Source organism: Cygnus atratus, unplaced genomic scaffold (genome assembly GCF_013377495.2).
Source record: "Cygnus atratus isolate AKBS03 ecotype Queensland, Australia unplaced genomic scaffold, CAtr_DNAZoo_HiC_assembly HiC_scaffold_67, whole genome shotgun sequence".
Classification (NCBI taxonomy): Eukaryota; Metazoa; Chordata; class Aves; order Anseriformes; family Anatidae; genus Cygnus; species Cygnus atratus.
In genome coordinates, this window is record NW_026110192.1 from 49,539 (window position 1) to 66,570 (window position 17,032).

The window sequence follows — 17,032 nt, forward strand, 5'->3', positions numbered from 1 at the left end:
AGTTGCCACTGCAGGAATCGGCATGTTTGTGACACCTCCTCTGAGCACCCGGTCCCAGCGGTGTGTTGTGTCAGTTTGGCTGGGTAGGTGGCTTCCCTCTCTGCGCTCGCTCTTGTCTTGCACTCAGGACCTACATATTCACTTGGGGGTTGGTGAAGTTACTTCTGTATGATCTCTGCCAGAGCTTTCCAAACATGCTTCATTAGTAAGCTGGAGCTGTTGTGTCTGAATCTCCATCCAGCCAGGCTGCAGTACACTTCGCAGAGGGTTCTGGACAGCTCTGCCACTCGTACTGTAAGCATCCTGAAAGTCAAGGAGAGATTACAGTTTTGGCAGCCAGTGCTTGTGGTGAGTATGGAGGGATGCTTAGCAGTGCGGGGTTCCTCATTCTGATTGCTGAGAGAATCCCTGCGTGTGCACTAAAAGTACCTGTGTCAATCAGTTATTAGCTTCCTTTTGGCTAACGGTATGAGAGCTTGTGTTCTGTGCAGCCAAATGAACTTGAGCACTGAAAAATGTTGTTTTCTCTTCCTTCTCTTGTTTTCCTCTTAACTCTACTTTGCCTACAGCTCTTTTGTTTCAAGCTATTAGAGTTATCTACTTCAAGGCAAACTGGTCTATTACATATTCAGTAGAGTTCAAAGAGACTAAGGTACTGTATAAAGACATGAATAACATTGTCAAGGAACAAAAATAGGCTGCAGTAGTCTCTTAGGAAACCCTTGAGTTTGGAGATGAGGTGTCTGGAATTGCGTGTGGATTGTGAAGTTAGGGAAATTGGAAATAGGCCACACGTAAACCAGTCACTCAAATGAAAATGGTATAAAATGTTTATAATCCTTGAAGCAAACTACTTCAGGACTGCTTTATTGCTATTTTTGTAAATATTGTGATAACAGTTATCAGTTAAAGCTCACAAAAGAAACATTGCTGTAATGTGAAGCAAAGCCGAATTTCCGAGTATTCACATGTAGTCAATTATTGCCTTGACCTATTCACAGTAGAAGAAGGGCAGAGAGAGAGGAGAAGATCACCTGCTTCTAATTTGGTTATTTGGGATTTTAATGGATTAGTTTCTATTCTGATCACGGTAAGCATCCTTGTATCAAATGGTGAAAGTGTCAGACCAGGTGGAGCAGAAATTATGACAGGGAAACTGATTTCTCCAGTTGCCTTGAAATGGCAGCTAGGGGAATGACAGACTTTGAAATGAGGAGCCTATCTACAGTGCCTGACTTGAATTGTTCTGAGCAAGGTGTTGACCAGAATTCTCTCAGGTACAAGCTGGTAATTTGAAAATTTCTCGGAGTGTGGTATGTTTTGCTTAATTCACTCAATTGTAGTCAGAATTACTCACTGAACATGAGTTGAGCAAGGGCCTGCTCTATCATTAGGATTAATAACTTTTGTCATTTTTTCCAGCCCTTTACATGCAAACGACTTATTTCGTAAAGTACAGAAATAATTTGTATCAGCGCTATTTCATTTTGCTGTTTTACTTGAGGTTCTAATCTAAATAGCACAGTTCAAGGAAGAAAGTGACTTGAAAACTTAATCTTGAATATCAGTAAGTCCTGATGGTATTTTTCTGGTTTATACATTTTTAAACAAAAGGATAAATACATGAAAAGTTATCTGGTAGTAGACTTTTTTTTTTAGAACACATTTTTTCTATAAACTAAAGATGAAAACCTCAGGAGTATACCTAGTTAAGCTGAGAGTCTTAACGTGTATCCCGACTTGCATATATACCTTTGGGGGACTGTATAGGCCTCTATTGAATAATGTTAGATTTGTGTTTTTGAAGATGTGACCCTGACTTACGCGCGCTTTACATAATACTAATGCAGCACTGTGAGGATTTAAAGCAGTCGTGGGAGGTTAGATTGTTATTGATTTAACAACTGTTTTCTTAAGATGGATGTATTTCTCATACTTTCTTGAGTCAAAAATGTAAGATGATTGTTAGTTATTATCTTCCTTGCTGTTGTACTTGTTATCCAGCATTTCGACAATATATACATATATAGATATATATAGGCAAGATTAGTGAGTAGGATATCTTAAGTTTCTTTGCCAGAACTGTGTATTTACATGGCATGCATAACAGTAGATGTAACCCCTGTTTAGTATAAAAAGCTATAAAGATCTAGAGATGTTTATGTATTGTCTACACACATAGGACTTTCTCAAATTAAACATTTTTATGCAATTTTCAAAACTGAATGATGATGTTCTTTGTTTACCTTTGATTTCAGAGTGTCAGTAGTATACCATGTCCTGTGACTGCAGTCAGAACTTTACCTACCTTAGAAGTTAAACAAGCAGAAAGGCCTTCAAGCAAAAGCAAGGATCCTCCTAGGGATGAAGAAAAAGAAAAAAAAAGAAAAAAACACAAGAAAAGATCTCGGACAAGATCTCGATCACCTTTCAAGTATCATTCTTCATCTAAGTCCAGATCTAGATCACATTCAAAAGCAAAGCACTCACTTCCCACTGCCTATAGAACTGTCAGGCATTCAAGGTGGGTTTGGAAACCAACCATATTCTCTAGAGTTCTGTGTGAGCTAATACTGGAAATGTTTTTGCACTTCTCTAATTACATAGGGATATAGTCACCCTGAAGACAGTGAGAAAATATCAAATATGGAAAATCTCTGAAAATATTTTTGATGAAATAGTTGTTAATTTCTAAATACATAGTGCAGAATTTACACCAGCAAATTTCACTCTGGTCTGTGAAATACCTGGTGATACTATGTAGGAGTGTGATTATAACAAGAAGAGGAGTTTGTGGCTATTGCTCTGGTATAGTAGCAATATTAAAACATGAAATAGAGAACTAGCTGGTTGAACAGCAAAGCTCAGAAGGAAAGCAAGCAGTTGGGTAGCATGTGAAAAGATGTGATGGATGAATGGCAGGAGAGAGATGACAGGAATCAAAGAAGGTTGAAAGCAGAGTTGTTGTGGAACAGAGACCATAGAAAAATGTAGCCCACTGCAGTTGGGCTAAATTTGACCATTAATGAGATTAAATGCATTATGTTAATTATCTGGCTATATATATTATGTTATATTAATACTATTAATTACATCTAAGACATTTGGGTCTAGGAACCTTTAAAGATTGCTGTCTGTAAACTTCTGTTGTATCTTAATTTCCTTTTGCAGAGCAGTTGCTGTGATCAGTCAGAAGGGCATGTTCCCGGGGTTGTAGTCTCTGGATCATGCTACAGAATATCCAAACAGTATTTCAGTAACTTGTAGCTCAAATGAATTATGCCTATAAATACTACCATAGCTGTATATGTATCTGATGCACGCAGAATTATGTATTACCTCTGTGGACATGCCAATGATTTAAATGCTTCTTCTATAGAAACAGCTGGTTCAGCTGTTTCTCAGTTTTTTTCTAGCTGTTGATGGTGATGTGACAAAACTTCAAATACATTTAACAAAGTGTCTAACTATGCTAATATATGTGTTAACGCTTTAAAACTTGATATTTTATACTAGTTTTCTTAGGTTAAATACAATACTTCACTGAAGACATCTCTGCTGCTCAGAGATGAAAGAAATGAAATGAACATAACTTGATTTGGGTTTAAACGATCGGTCTGGCACAATGCTTATTTGACTGCTTTTGACAAACAGGTGGTCATGATACTTTGTATGTTATTAGATGCATTCCAAAATATTCTGGTACCATTCTTTTTTTGCACATACCGGTGTATAAAGGGAATGATGCTGAATGAAGCTTTCATTGTTTAGTGAAGTGAATATGTGTCTCCTCAAAGTGGAGGATATCTTGAGGAAAAGTCTTGTCAGGTGAATCACTGATCTTTTCAGCTCCCTGCCAAGCTGTATCTTCACTTGGAACTCCCATGTCGGAACTCCCTTGTCTCTTCATCCAAGCTATGTCATGTATGTTCTTCTACTGTTTTATTGATAAATGGTGAAAACAAGGAGAATCATCAAAGTAATGATTAAAAAAATAATAATCTTTTCTGGTACCTTGAAAAAGAATCATCTAAGAAAATTCTTATTAGTACTTGAGTCTGCTACTCTGTAGGTTAAGGATAATCCTGCATCTTGCATGAGCTTGCATCTGGCACTAACCAGATTAATGACAATCAAGTCAGATGTATATTGAGATGTCTTCAGCGACTTCATGGTGATCTGAAGATATCTCCTTCTTTATCAAGGCTTGAATACTTTCACCAACTGATTTACATTTGGTTCTGGTAGTGGAAAGACCGAACTACTCTATTATGAAGTCCAACGCACATATCACGGACAGTCTTATTTTTTAGTGGAATTTTTTTCTTGATTGGCCAGAATTCAGTTGGTGGACATACTACACAAAAGTCACTAAAAATAGTTAATCCGATGGAGCTAATCGTTGTGTGCCCTGTAGAATATGCTGCCGGGCGCAAATCAATTAATAGATGCATACTAGCCCTGGCATAATGGATGACACCTAATTAAATCTGGATAGATTTTTCCTAGATCAGCTGTTTGAATTGTTCACCTGAGAGGTCCAGTAAGCTTGATGCTGGCTGGCTGAATTTTAAAATTGTTTCAGAACTGCACCACATCTTGCATTGAGAACATTTTGCACATCTTAAAATTTGACTAGTGTTAAAGCTGAACAGGAAAGGGCTCTCATTCATCTTGTTTTCTGATCTGAGAATGCCAGTTCCAACAAAGGTCTCTGGAGGGTCTCCCATGCAGGAAACCATTGTTTCTGGGAACTTAAGGCAGTATCATCAGTGCTGAGTTGTTGCCCTTTCACTTTGAGGTTTCTGCAGGTCGTATGAGAAACCTTTTGACAGAAGACCTGTTATATGTCTAAATTTACCTTACTATCTACAGCATTCTCAGTGTGACTAAATCTAAACTTGTGCTTGAGGTCTTCCTGTAATTAATAGTAATTAATACCTTCTTCCTGCATATTATACTAAATATAGTGACTGTTGGTTTACTTTAATGGAAGAGTATTTTATCACTTACAGTTTTTCTTATATACTAGTAAGGAGTAGTCTGGTGGGAGTACAGTAAAAAATTTGAAATGGAAAAAAATATATATAGTCAGTCAAGACAGCAAGTCTTATGCAGGATGGATTGAATGAATCCTCAGCTGGAAGACAAATTCCAGTGTTGCAAATAAGATGTATAAAGATAATTTTGAGATGGGAGGTGGAGTACTGTGTCCAGCTTCGACCATGACACTTCAGAAGGATATTGACCAGCTAGAGGAAGATTGGAGTGAATCAGCAAAAATTTTCATAAACTAAAAAAAAAAAAAAAAAAGGTGGGGTGGTGAGGAGATTTAGAATTATGACTTTGGAAAAACTGGAGGAAAATTAAATGAGTCATCACGTATGCCAGAAAGGTGGGAATAGAACATTCTTCTTCAGTCCCTGGGGTTAGGATGAGAAGTAATGGATTTAAATTAATGGAAGAGAGACTAGAAAGCTTTTTATAGTTTCTCAGTGGTTAATACAGCTTGTGAAAGCGCCATCATGGGAAATTTCTGTGTTAAGAATGATGGTTTAGAGAGTATTGAATAGTCTGATTTCTTTAAGTCTTCTCTAGCTCTGTATTTCTAATTAGGTCCTTGAAAAATTAACCCCATGGTCTCACATTGTACAAGAAATGATGGCGATAGTTAACCAGGCTTTACTGAAAGTGTTTGATAATCCTTAAAGTACTCAGTTTGTTTACAAAATCAAAGTTCTTGCCCTGAAACTGGAAAGGTTGTAAAATAATTAAGTAATCAAGAGTGGGAGGCTGATTCATAACCCATTCAGATACTGACGTGTTTTGTCTCTCAAATGTTAAGGTAAAAATAATGCCTTGTCTTAGTACTTTCCCCAAGAGAAGCAAATGTTGGTGCCTAGCTAGAAGAGATACAACTTTTCTTAATTTTCAACACTAAATATATAAATATAATTTCCATTTGTTGCCTTGCCTTGTTCAAAACATGGCACCTTTCACGTCTCTTATGTCTTTAGTTTTCCCAGTGCTTGATGCAAAATGTGTAACTTTTCTAGATTCCTAAAACACTGGATGTTACAGTGTACTGCTGAATAAGTAGTTATGTAAAGAGTCATCACCACCTGGGATAAAGCTGTGAACTATTTGCAGCGGTTACTGTGTTCATCTTTTATTAATTGGATGGTGCCTAGAGGATAGTCTTTATTGTCTGGTTATTGATGCTAAATTATATGGGAACATTCCTATTTTGAGTAACTTTGCTTTATTTGAATGTCTCAATCTAATGTAGTGTGTTGGAGATTTTGTTGCCTTATTCCATCCTGGACTAGATGTATATGCTAACCTGCAGACCACAATATAGAGCAATTATTGGTGCAGTAGACTGAAAAAAAAAAAAGCTGGAATTTTCTTTCTGTAGTGCTTACTGCTACAGATCACATTAATCAAAAAAGTGGAATAACAAAGAGGATCTTTTTTGTAGTAATTTAATTCATAACTTTCCTAGAGAGTAGTTTGTTGGGCTTGAGGGGTCTGTACAGTGAAAAAATGTGTTTTAGATTTGAAGCTGTTTAAACTGTTATATTTAAATTACCTGTGACAACCAAAAGAGAGATGCATATTCCACAATTTCTCATTAGACTATATTGCACTTGGATGATAATGAATAGTGAACTACCTCTAAGTTGTAATAATGACCACTCACCATGTGCCCTGTATTTGGGAACAGTCGTAAAAGTCTTAGATTTTGTGAGATTTCCATGCGGACACTCGATGAGCTTCTCTTTAATGCTTTGAGTAGTTACTATTTAATCATATAAGTTGTTTCAAAAAATAAGATTACAACAAACTATATACTGATTTTGGTTTCTAACAAGTTAATAGGGAATGAGATGTAGGAAGTGAAGTTAAAGATAACTTTACAGTAACTGTCTTTGCTGTCTTTGTTCAAGTGATGTTCAGCATTCTTGTCAAACTTTGTTTTTGGTTTTTCTTTGGTTTTGAATCAAAATTAGTTTTGGAAATCATGGAAATAATCATTGCAATATACTTCTATACTGTTTTATATCACTTGTTTATCATTTGGTTTTGCATTGTTAGAGGCATACACTGCTTCATTTAAAAATAGGCGTTGGTAAGGTACAATTTTGTACAATTTGCATTTTTTTTTAGTATTTTCTAATGCAACTTCAGCAGTACTAAAGTTGAAAAAATATGTTCAAATAACAGCAAATTAATTCAAAGCATGCCTTGAATATTCATTATTCTGGGTAGCACAACCAAGCCTGTTTAACAGAAACAAGTTTAAAGAAAGTAGTTTTGCAAGGAACCCAGATACAGTGCTTTTATGGAGCCATGTGCTACACTACAAGAAATTTCTTTGCGTAAATGAATGCTATTTTCTGAACCAAAATTTGCCTGCCAGAGTTAGTCCCACAAAGCTCCTGGCCTAGTATGGCTTTAATTCTAGACCAACATGACAGGTTAAAGTTAAATTTAAGTCATAGAAACAGTAAACAATGTATAAAAACACTGTAAGATATTTTAGCATGGCTTGCTTTGGAGGTGTTAGTCCCAAAGAGATAACGACTTATTACACATCAGTAATTAAGGTCAAAGGTGAGGCATATCTGTTAAATCTGTCTTGGCAAAGAGCCTTTGGTATCTTTCGTCATCTCTAGTAAATGATTCATGGTGTCTTTCTTTTAATCAGCTTCAAAGCACCATAAAAAGTTAGATGTGAATTGCATCTGATAGTGCTGCTCTTTAAAGAAGTGTAAATTGTCAGTCCCTGGAGTTGTAGGTATGCTGTTCTAGCTGGGAAGTTTGATTTTGAAGCTGATGGACAGTAAGTGTAAGAAATGACCGTGTTCATCTGAATCTCTGTTTTCTACCAGTAGATCTTTTTAGCACATGATCTAAGCTAATGATGTCTTTGTATGTGTGAGTGTGGTTTGTGTATGAGAGGGGATGGAGAGGCGCTCATTAGGTATTGAATGATATGGTTCGATGACAGTTGGATGTTCATTTTGACCTAAAGAGATGGAAAGTCTAAACTTCTGTTGGATATTGATCATTTTCCTTTATACTGTCTAGTAACAGAATAGCTAAGCCACATACTGAATTACCGAGTTAATGAGTAACAAACAATAGGTAGTAGTGGCATGCTTCATTAGTGGGTCACTTTTCAATAAGTTTGGGAAGAATGCTTCAGAATGCTTGTGTGAGAGAGAGACTGACTTTTTGCCTCAACTGCAGAAATTTGAGAGATTTGGAAGTAACTGCTCTTTGTTTGTTCCAAGTCAGTTTTCTTATTGCTGAGGTAGTGTCTTTTCACTTAGTTTTAATTCCTGTATGGTAATGAGACATGCCAAGCTTTGTAATCCTTTGAACTTTTGGGACCCTTCTAAACACAAGTTCTGTTGACTTGAAAGGAATAGAGTGTCTTAAAATAATAGTGTAATGAAAGTAATAATTGTTGTATCACAGTAAAACTGTTAAGCTGTTTGTAATTGTTGAAACTAATGGCCAAGTTCTTAACGTTTGGTGGTTGGAAGAATGTTGTAGAACCAAAAAACATCATATCTGGTTCATAAAAATGAAGCTAATGCTTTTTTCTTTCTGATTGTTTGGACTTTTTTTAGGCTGGTCCATATAGGCATGTTTCACTAAGGTTCAGCTTTTGGTTAAGGGACTGAGCCTTTTCAGGAGTCTAGTTAATACCAAAACTAGCACATTTTATTCTGAATGTGAAGTGTGTGCCTCCGTATCACAGACTCACAGCATCCACAGGGACACTGAGCATGGAACCGAGTCTGAGCAACTCATCAATGGCAGCAGCAACAGAGCGGGAAAGTTATCAGGCAGCTTCGACAACGAAAAGATTTGACTGCTGGCGCTCTTTTGAGGGAAATCCTGGTAAAATGTCAAGGTGTCTGACTGACCCCAAACTTTATGATCTGTTGTTTTTTTTTTTTTTTTTTCCTTTTTTAATCCTTCTGAAAGGCCTGGTAAAGATCAGATTTCTAAGTGACAAAGCAGTTAATTTGCAACCCTTAACTGCCATTGTGATTATTTTTTTCGTTTTCAGTTGATCGGTTCTGTTGTAGGTATAAGAGAAATGGCTCAGGAGCGTGTGTGTATATACTAAATATATGGTGCAAGTCTGCAGAAGATCAGTGATTTCACAAATGGCTTCTCTTTTAGTCACTGCAAAAGAACGAAAGAAAATGAATGTTTGGTATACCTGGAGTGACATACCTATAGCAAATAAATAAAGGCTTGAAAATAAACAAATAAAAATCAAATGATTAGAACTATACGCTTTAGTGGGAACAAAATTAACTGTTACTACCGTGAATTTGGGTTAGATTTGGGGCTTAGGTTTTTTTCTTTCTTTTTTCAAGCTGGGTCCCTGTCTTGTCCCCTTCTCAATCTCCTCCCTGTCTCCCTTCCATTCTTCAGGACTTTCCTCATTCAAATTATTTGGTTATTAAAAAATATTCAGGTTTTTATTTGCACATCAACTTAATTGCAGATCACACAGAAAAAGAGTTAGGCTGTTAAGTTGATTTCTGATCTTAACTGGGCATGCTTTTTTTTCATCTTGGTCTTTCTCTTTCTCTCTCTAGGAAAAAATTTCAAGTGAAAGTGCTAGTGCCAAACAATGCCGGTCGTGGGTTGTTGGTCACTTGCACAGGTGAAAATATTAGCTGTGTTAGGATTATTCTGCAGCATCAGGGACAAATTTTCCTGGACTTGTCAGAGCTGGAGATGAACTGAAAACAAAAACTTGCATTTATCTCTGTGATGCAGCAGTTCTAAAAACATTCCATTAATTTGAGAAGACAAGGTCAGGCCTGACAATTCCAGGCTTCAAGCCAAATTGGACTTCTGTGTACCATCATTAGTAAACTCTGTTGCCACAAAAGGTGACTGCACTGAAGTGGAACATTCATGCCTACTAATACAGACATTGATGTCAGTACACAATACTGAAAAAAAATTGCTTTTTTCCCCCCCACCCCCAGTGTTGGGAGTGAAAAGCAATGGATAACTACACCCTAAATGCGTTGGATGGGTTAGAAATTCATAAGCAACTGACAAGTCTTGGAGACTAAATACCCCATAATGATATAAAGAGAAGTGAATGGTGTTACATTTGTGTTTGGTGACAGCACAATTCCACCGAAACAAAAATAATTATACAAATAATATAAGTAACAAAAAGCAAACTTTTGGGTGTTTTTTCCTGTTTAGGTCACGATCAAGGTCACCTAGGAGGAGGGCTCACACACCAGAAAGACGGAGAGAGGAAAGGAGTGTTCCAACAGCTTATCGCATCAGTAATAGTCCTGGAAACAGTAGGAAACGTGCACGATCCAAGTAAGTGTAAGAGGTTATCTTCCGGTATCAGAAGACTTTAAATGTTGCCTGAAGTGTTGTATACTCCCTGGATAAAACTTAAAGCTTTGGGTTTCTTTTCATCTGGGGCTTTATTTTATTAGACAAATACATCTGTGGAGGAAAAGAAAAACCAGAAGCACTGATTATCGTTCTTTGCACATTCTTGTATATGTTTGAACACTAAATGTTGAACCAAATCAATGAATGTTAATACAGTACTGTCTCCTAGCTGTAAAAGTTCATTTTATTTGGACTCTGAAGTCTTTGGTCTGTTTTTCATGTTCCACTTGTCCAGTCGATACGACCTCCACAGAGGCCATATACTGGTGTTAAGTTACTCATACCAGTATCTGAAAGTTGCTTGACCACTCACCGTATCTGCACAAATAAAGGGAAAATCCAGTTTAAAAAGTCTGTTTTATGTTCAACAGTTATTTTACTACCTGAGTGGAATGTGAAATCCAAAATAAGTGGTGCCTTTTTGAGACCACCTTGCATATAGTCTACCTGAACCTCCTATTGGCAAGATGGCATAACAACCATTATTTCATCTCGCTGGTGCAGAATAAAAACATCTGCAAAATGTGTGCCCAAAAGGCTTGAAATGTTTTGTCTCTAAGTTCAACATGGGAGGAAGTGAAAATTTTCATGCTAATTTTGTCATGTACAGCTGCAGTGTACACAAAACAAAGCACCTTAAGAGTTACTAAACTGAACATACAGACTCTTTCTCTGCATCAGTGAAGATTGTCTTTAATCTGTTTTTCCATATCTCCTGTAGAGTAGGAAACAAGGAGGTCACTTTCACTTTCATGATTTTTAAAATATTGGCATTGTTTCTTAGGATAACTTTCCATCTCTTAACAGCTTCTAGCTAATTGATGTATGGTATGTATAAATGAGAACTTTATCAGTATACTTCAACTGATTCAGTTTTTCATACTCAAAGTTGAGATAAAAATAGAGGTTTCTGTGGAATTCAGCATGCAAATTGGTTAAGCAGAAAAGATCCAATATATAGAAGCTTAGAATGTTTTTCTTCCTATAAATACTTGCAAGAATTGTTTCACAGCCCTGTGATGTTCTTTCATGCAGCGTTGGTGTGCCTGCTGCTTGACCGTTTGATATTTTAAGCTATAAATCATGTTGAAAATAATGCTATTCAAAGTGCTAAATTATGATTGGAGTTTTGAAATAAATGAGACTCCTCTTTAAACAATATTGTTTATATAGGTAGAACTTGAAAACTTTTGTTAGGCCTCAGACAAGAAAACAGAACACTACACAACAACATATGGCAGTAAAAGCAAAAAAGTAGACTGAAGAAAGAATATTGTAGATAAACATAGTTGAGGACATTTTACAGCTCTGACTGCAGAAAGCCTAGCTAGGACTGACATGTTAAATGTCAAGTAAAAATGTAGATAGATGCTGTGGTGCACCATTTTTCCTGATCTTCATTTATGGAGTAGGTTCTTCGCAGTGGGTGTAATGGAAGGAAGGTTTGGGTTCATGATCTTTTAAAAGCCACTTAGTTTACTTAGGCTTTCTGTGAGGAAGTAATGTATATTTTGCCTGATAGCCAAATGCAGATTTGAATCTTACATGGCAGCCGTCAGCTGAGTGCTTTTTGTAACCACAGCTAAACAAAGAATAGGCAGGCTTTGGAATCCTGTATCGTCAGAGGACTGAAAAGGACCCTAGACATAATAAATACTGCAGTGTTTTAAACTGCTTAAGGCATTAATCTGATACCTGTGGTGATGCTAGCATTGCTTGTAAATTTGTAGGTACATTTCCAGAAGAAAATATGTAAGAACTAGGAAGCTATGCTTTGTCTTCTCTGTGAATTTAGTGGCTTACTGCTTAACAAAATAATGTTTATTTCAGAATAAATGTAACAATTGTTTTTTCTGCTTATCCTGTACCTTGGATGTCATCATAGTTACTTGAATAAGAATAATGTAAATCATCTTAATCTGTAATCATCTTAATCATTTTAATCTAACTCATCTGCAGTGAATTGCGTTCCACAGAGAATATGCATGGGTCTTTATGCTAGCTTTTGTGCGTAGAAAAAATATTGTAAAAATAAGCCTGGTTTTAGCATGTGGACCCTTCTAAAACTAGAAAATTGATAGACAATTTCATTCAGCATTTATAGTGTTTGTTCATTATAATCTGAGATTAAGAATACCGAAAAAGCCTACTCTAAAATATTCTAGCACCATGAATGTTTGCTGAGATTTTCAAGAGTTAAATATGAAATATATTCACTGCCTGATTACGTTATGTTTTAAGAAATTGAGCAATTACAGTACATAAGCAGCTAGTCAAGGAATAACCAACTTTGTAGAGGATTTTTATTTTCAAAATTATGGGAATGTTAGAGGCCAATAGAGCTGTTTTTTGTGTGTTTTTTCCCTGCCATTTAATGCATTTATGCAGGAAAAGAATAAGGCGCATTTTGTAATTTGTCTTGAATGCTGACTTCTATATAAAAAAAAAAAATCAGATAATCATATGATAAATTCTAAGCATTGTAATTATAGAATATTTACGTGTGTATTTATTATAGCATATTTGCCTTTAAAGTAGAAAATTTCACAAGAAAATGAAAATAAAGGGATCAACAATGCGGTATTTAAAAGATGGGTCTAAGGTTTACAATGTTTTAAGGTGTGTCAGAAGCCTCAGAAACTTACTTCTGTTTAGACATCTAGCAGAGCATTTCTAGTTCTTTTTTGAACTGACCTTTTTAACCTTGTGAGCTCTAAAAATGGAAGGTGTGCCAGCACCCCCAGCAGAGAAAGCTAGAGAGATGTGCCTGCAGTGGGTATTGCCTAAAAGCTAAGTTAGTAATTCTGATTACAGTAATATCAATACTGGTATGTAAATCTTAGACATAAATCCATAAACGAGTGTAAAGGCTTTGATAGTTTCATCTGTAGTATATTAGTAGTTGAATTCTTTTGAGCTTAACACTTCATATAAGGCAACCTCTGTTTTCCGCCTTCTGTCAATAGTAAATACATCAGGTACCCTAGTCATTTGTTCCATTCTCTTAGAAGCAAATGTTTGTATATAAAATTTCCAAGTCAGGAATGGTTAGCACTTCAAACGTCTTGCTAGGTGAAGGTTTGCTTGCATAGTATACAATAGCTTGTTTAGGGTTTTGAGCCTGCAGTATGTTGAGTTATGGAGTGGATTACTGTAGTAATTGTTTTTAAAAAGCAAGCAAACTGTGGATTTACCTTGTAGATTTTTTTCAAAGCTATAGTTACATGGTTTGCTCCTTCATGGGCTAAAAAAATACAGGGATATATAAATTATTCTATTTCTCATTATATGTTAGATGTAGGATGTTGTTTGAGAAGGAACTTCCCTCTAGGGAGGTTATTCTGCAGATCTTCAATTAAAGACTTTTCATGTCGTTCTTTAAAGTATCAAATACTGCTGCCTAATTCCTCAGTACCTGAGAAATAGTATTCCAAGTGACAGCCTCAGATACTAGTAGTTTTCCTATCATAATTTATTAAAAGGAGCTTCTGAGACATTGTTTTGCACAACCAGAGAAGTGCAGTATTGGGGTAAGAAATACAATATTGGGGTAAGACTCGAACGCTTGCTCAGTGTACATGGAAAAGTATCCTGTGGAAGAGCGCTACGTAATCCTTTAGAAGTGTGAAAAGTACCTTTCACTGAGCTAGTTTAATACTACTGTAACTATCCTTCAATAAAATATTTCTTCTCGCAGAAGTCCCCATGAAAAGAAGAAGAAGAGGCGGTCTAGGTCACGTACTAAGTCCAAAGCTAGGTCTCCTTCACCAGCTGTGTCACAGGCAAACCATCCACACACAAAAATTCTGTGCATTCAGCTAGTGTCTCTCCTGTGGAGAGCAGGGAATCCAGCCAGGAACGCTCCAGGTAATACATTTTCTTAGTAGGGTAATATTGCACTGCTTATGTTTGTTGACTGCGAATGTGTCTTTTGACCTAATTGGTATGGTGAGGAGCTCTGTATGTACGTATATTAAAAGTAGAAGATGCTGAGAGGATGGCACTTTGTACATCAGTCTAATGATAAGCTTGGATCTCCATTGCCTGATGGAGTTTTTATGTAATCCAGTGAAATTTTAGGATCAGATTTCAAAACCTGGAAAATATGTTAACACTACCTCTGCTACATTTACATTTAAGACAGGAAAGTACTGTACAAATTTAATTTGTCAAAGAAGTTTTCATGTTATGTATGAGATGAAATGTGATCCTTTGAATGTAGAGAACTGAAGGTTCTGCTCCTTGTTCAAGTATACCTTGACATACTCCTACAATAAAACTTACATGTAAAATTCTGCAGTGTGATTCTAAGTTAGAAAATGGTAACTCTCGCTAAATGGGGTAACTCTGAAGTAGAATTTTAACAGGGTGGTTTGAATTTCAGTGTGTTTGTGAGATTCACAGTTAAATTATTTCAACAGAATACAGTGCAGTCCTGTTCAAAATCCCTAGCCTGCTGTTGAGATTTGTTTTTGTCAGTTACACAGGAGTGAGTCTTCTGACCGTGACTTACCCTGACTTCTGGTTGAATGAGAGAACTGTTTATTAGTGTATGAGAGAATTGTACAATAAAGCCCAAAACTCTGATGGTGAGTGAAATTCATTTTGAAAATGTAAGCTATAAACTTTTAACACGGATTTTTACTTTTTTAGGGGAGTTTCTCAGGAAAAAGATGGCCAAATCTCTTCAGCGATCGTGTCTTCAGTGCAGAGTAAAATCACTCAGGTACAAATAAACAAATTCAAATTAGCGGCCTAATGGAGTGCGTCCATCATATTGTAATCTCCATTTAATACCTTGTACAATTCTGAGCTTCGCATATGATATAGAGACATGTTCATTGTCATTCTTAATTTGTTTGCTTATGAGAAAAACAATTTTGTTGCTTCCCTAGCAGCTTAATCTTTAGAGGGTTGACTAAACTTGAAATGAAAGTAGCTAAGTTCATTGCGATGCAGTGTATCCACTGTTAAGATATGAAAGTCCACATTATGCTAGAACAATACACGAACAGCAGGTATTACTGAGAGCCCGTCTTGCTATGTTGTGCTCTTAAGTTTCATGGAAGAAAGGACAGAGGAACAGCTTGGCAAAGGCTAAGTTTGTGGTGTTGACGAGAGAGGAAAAATATGTCCTCTTGCAAACTAAAGTAAGTGCTTGTTTTGCATTGAGCAACATCCACAACTTAGTCTTACCCTTGTTGCTGTTTATGTCTGTGAATTTTCGTTATGATTTTGTTGATATGTTCAAGTCTGCTGTGACTCATAGCATAACTATTTACAAATAGCCATGTCAGGTATATGCATTGATACAGTGTGCAGTAATTAAATGTTAACATGGTTTTAAGATACCCATCCTCTGTCAAAATAATTCCATTTCTTTTTTAAAAGCTACTGCCTGGTATCACAGGCCCAAGGCTAAATATCTGATGGTCATGAATCTATTTTATGTGACTGAAGCATAAACTAGCCCTTTCATGCAGGTTTTTTCAATCACATGCTTTAGCTCTGTTCAAGGCCTAGGCAAGTCTAATAATTTTTCTCTTATTTTCTACAGGATCTTATGGCCAAAGTGAGAGCAATGCTTGCAGCTTCCAAAAACATACAAACTAGTGCCTCCTGAGACCTGTTGAACTGACCATCAAGAAATTATGTGAAAAAGAACAATATAAAAACTGCCTCATCTCAAATGTACAGCTGAGCTTAGCTCACTTGGTTCACAACTCTCTTGTCTAATATTACCAGACCTTGAGGAGCTAAAACCTATCTTTCTGTACAGAACTGTCTCCTTGAAATTTCATTGAATTTTTTCAGCCAGAATATCTTTGGAAAGTTTTTGGTTTTTGTAAATTGATTTTTTGACTAATTCTTCAGTAACATTTTATGATCAGCAGTCTATATGTGTATATTTGTAAATACCATGTTTCTGTGATAAAAGTATTACACAATAATAAAGAACGGAACATCTTTCATTAGCTACAGAGTTTTTGTGGAGTCCTTAATTGTTTGTGGTTGACTTCTGTTAGAAGTTTGTTTTCTTTTTCTTTAATACTTTCTGCTTCTTAAAATAACAACTGTCTAGCTACCTTAGGCTGAGAGATACTTTTCATCTCCTTCAGGCACAGAATAATCTAAGAATGCTTGTTTGCCTTGATGTTAGTAGTGGACAGTTTCTGGACAGGGGACATAATTTTCTGTCCATCATTCAGAAGGGACTGCGAGCCTCCATTTGAGTTGCTGACCTTTTGAAGTCAATAAAAGCCTCAATGTCCGAACATGCTTCTCTCTAGTTAGCTACAGAGCATATGTTTTTGTGGTTATACTTACCAGAAATCCACCATTCTTTTAATTTAACTTCTTTCATGATGTTGAGGAAGATGCTTACTAACTTTTATGACACATACCAGTCAACACTTTCCAGATCTTTTCTTCTGAACTCAGTATAATTGTAGGCTTGTTTGTTATGCATTCCTTGCAGTACAGTGAGACTATCATTTTTTAATTGAAATACTTCTTTAAATGAGTGCAAAAAGGCAATCACTAAAGAGAAGATATAATTAAAAATCCC

At 36.2% G+C, this 17,032-nt stretch overlaps 1 protein-coding gene across 1 annotated transcript; it reads left to right on the plus strand.

The window, feature by feature from the left end:
• Window positions 1–2,259: 2,259 nt before the first annotated feature.
• Window positions 2,260–16,439, plus strand: LOC118253008 (serine/Arginine-related protein 53-like). The gene is made up of 6 exons (XM_050716971.1): window positions 2,260–2,524; window positions 8,774–8,929; window positions 10,258–10,383; window positions 14,162–14,331; window positions 15,118–15,190; window positions 16,022–16,439. Exons 2-6 carry the CDS (start codon window positions 8,802–8,804, stop codon window positions 16,038–16,040), a joined length of 516 nt encoding a protein of 171 aa, XP_050572928.1. The 5' UTR covers window positions 2,260–2,524; window positions 8,774–8,801; the 3' UTR covers window positions 16,041–16,439.
• The last annotated feature ends 593 nt before the right edge of the window (window positions 16,440–17,032 follow it).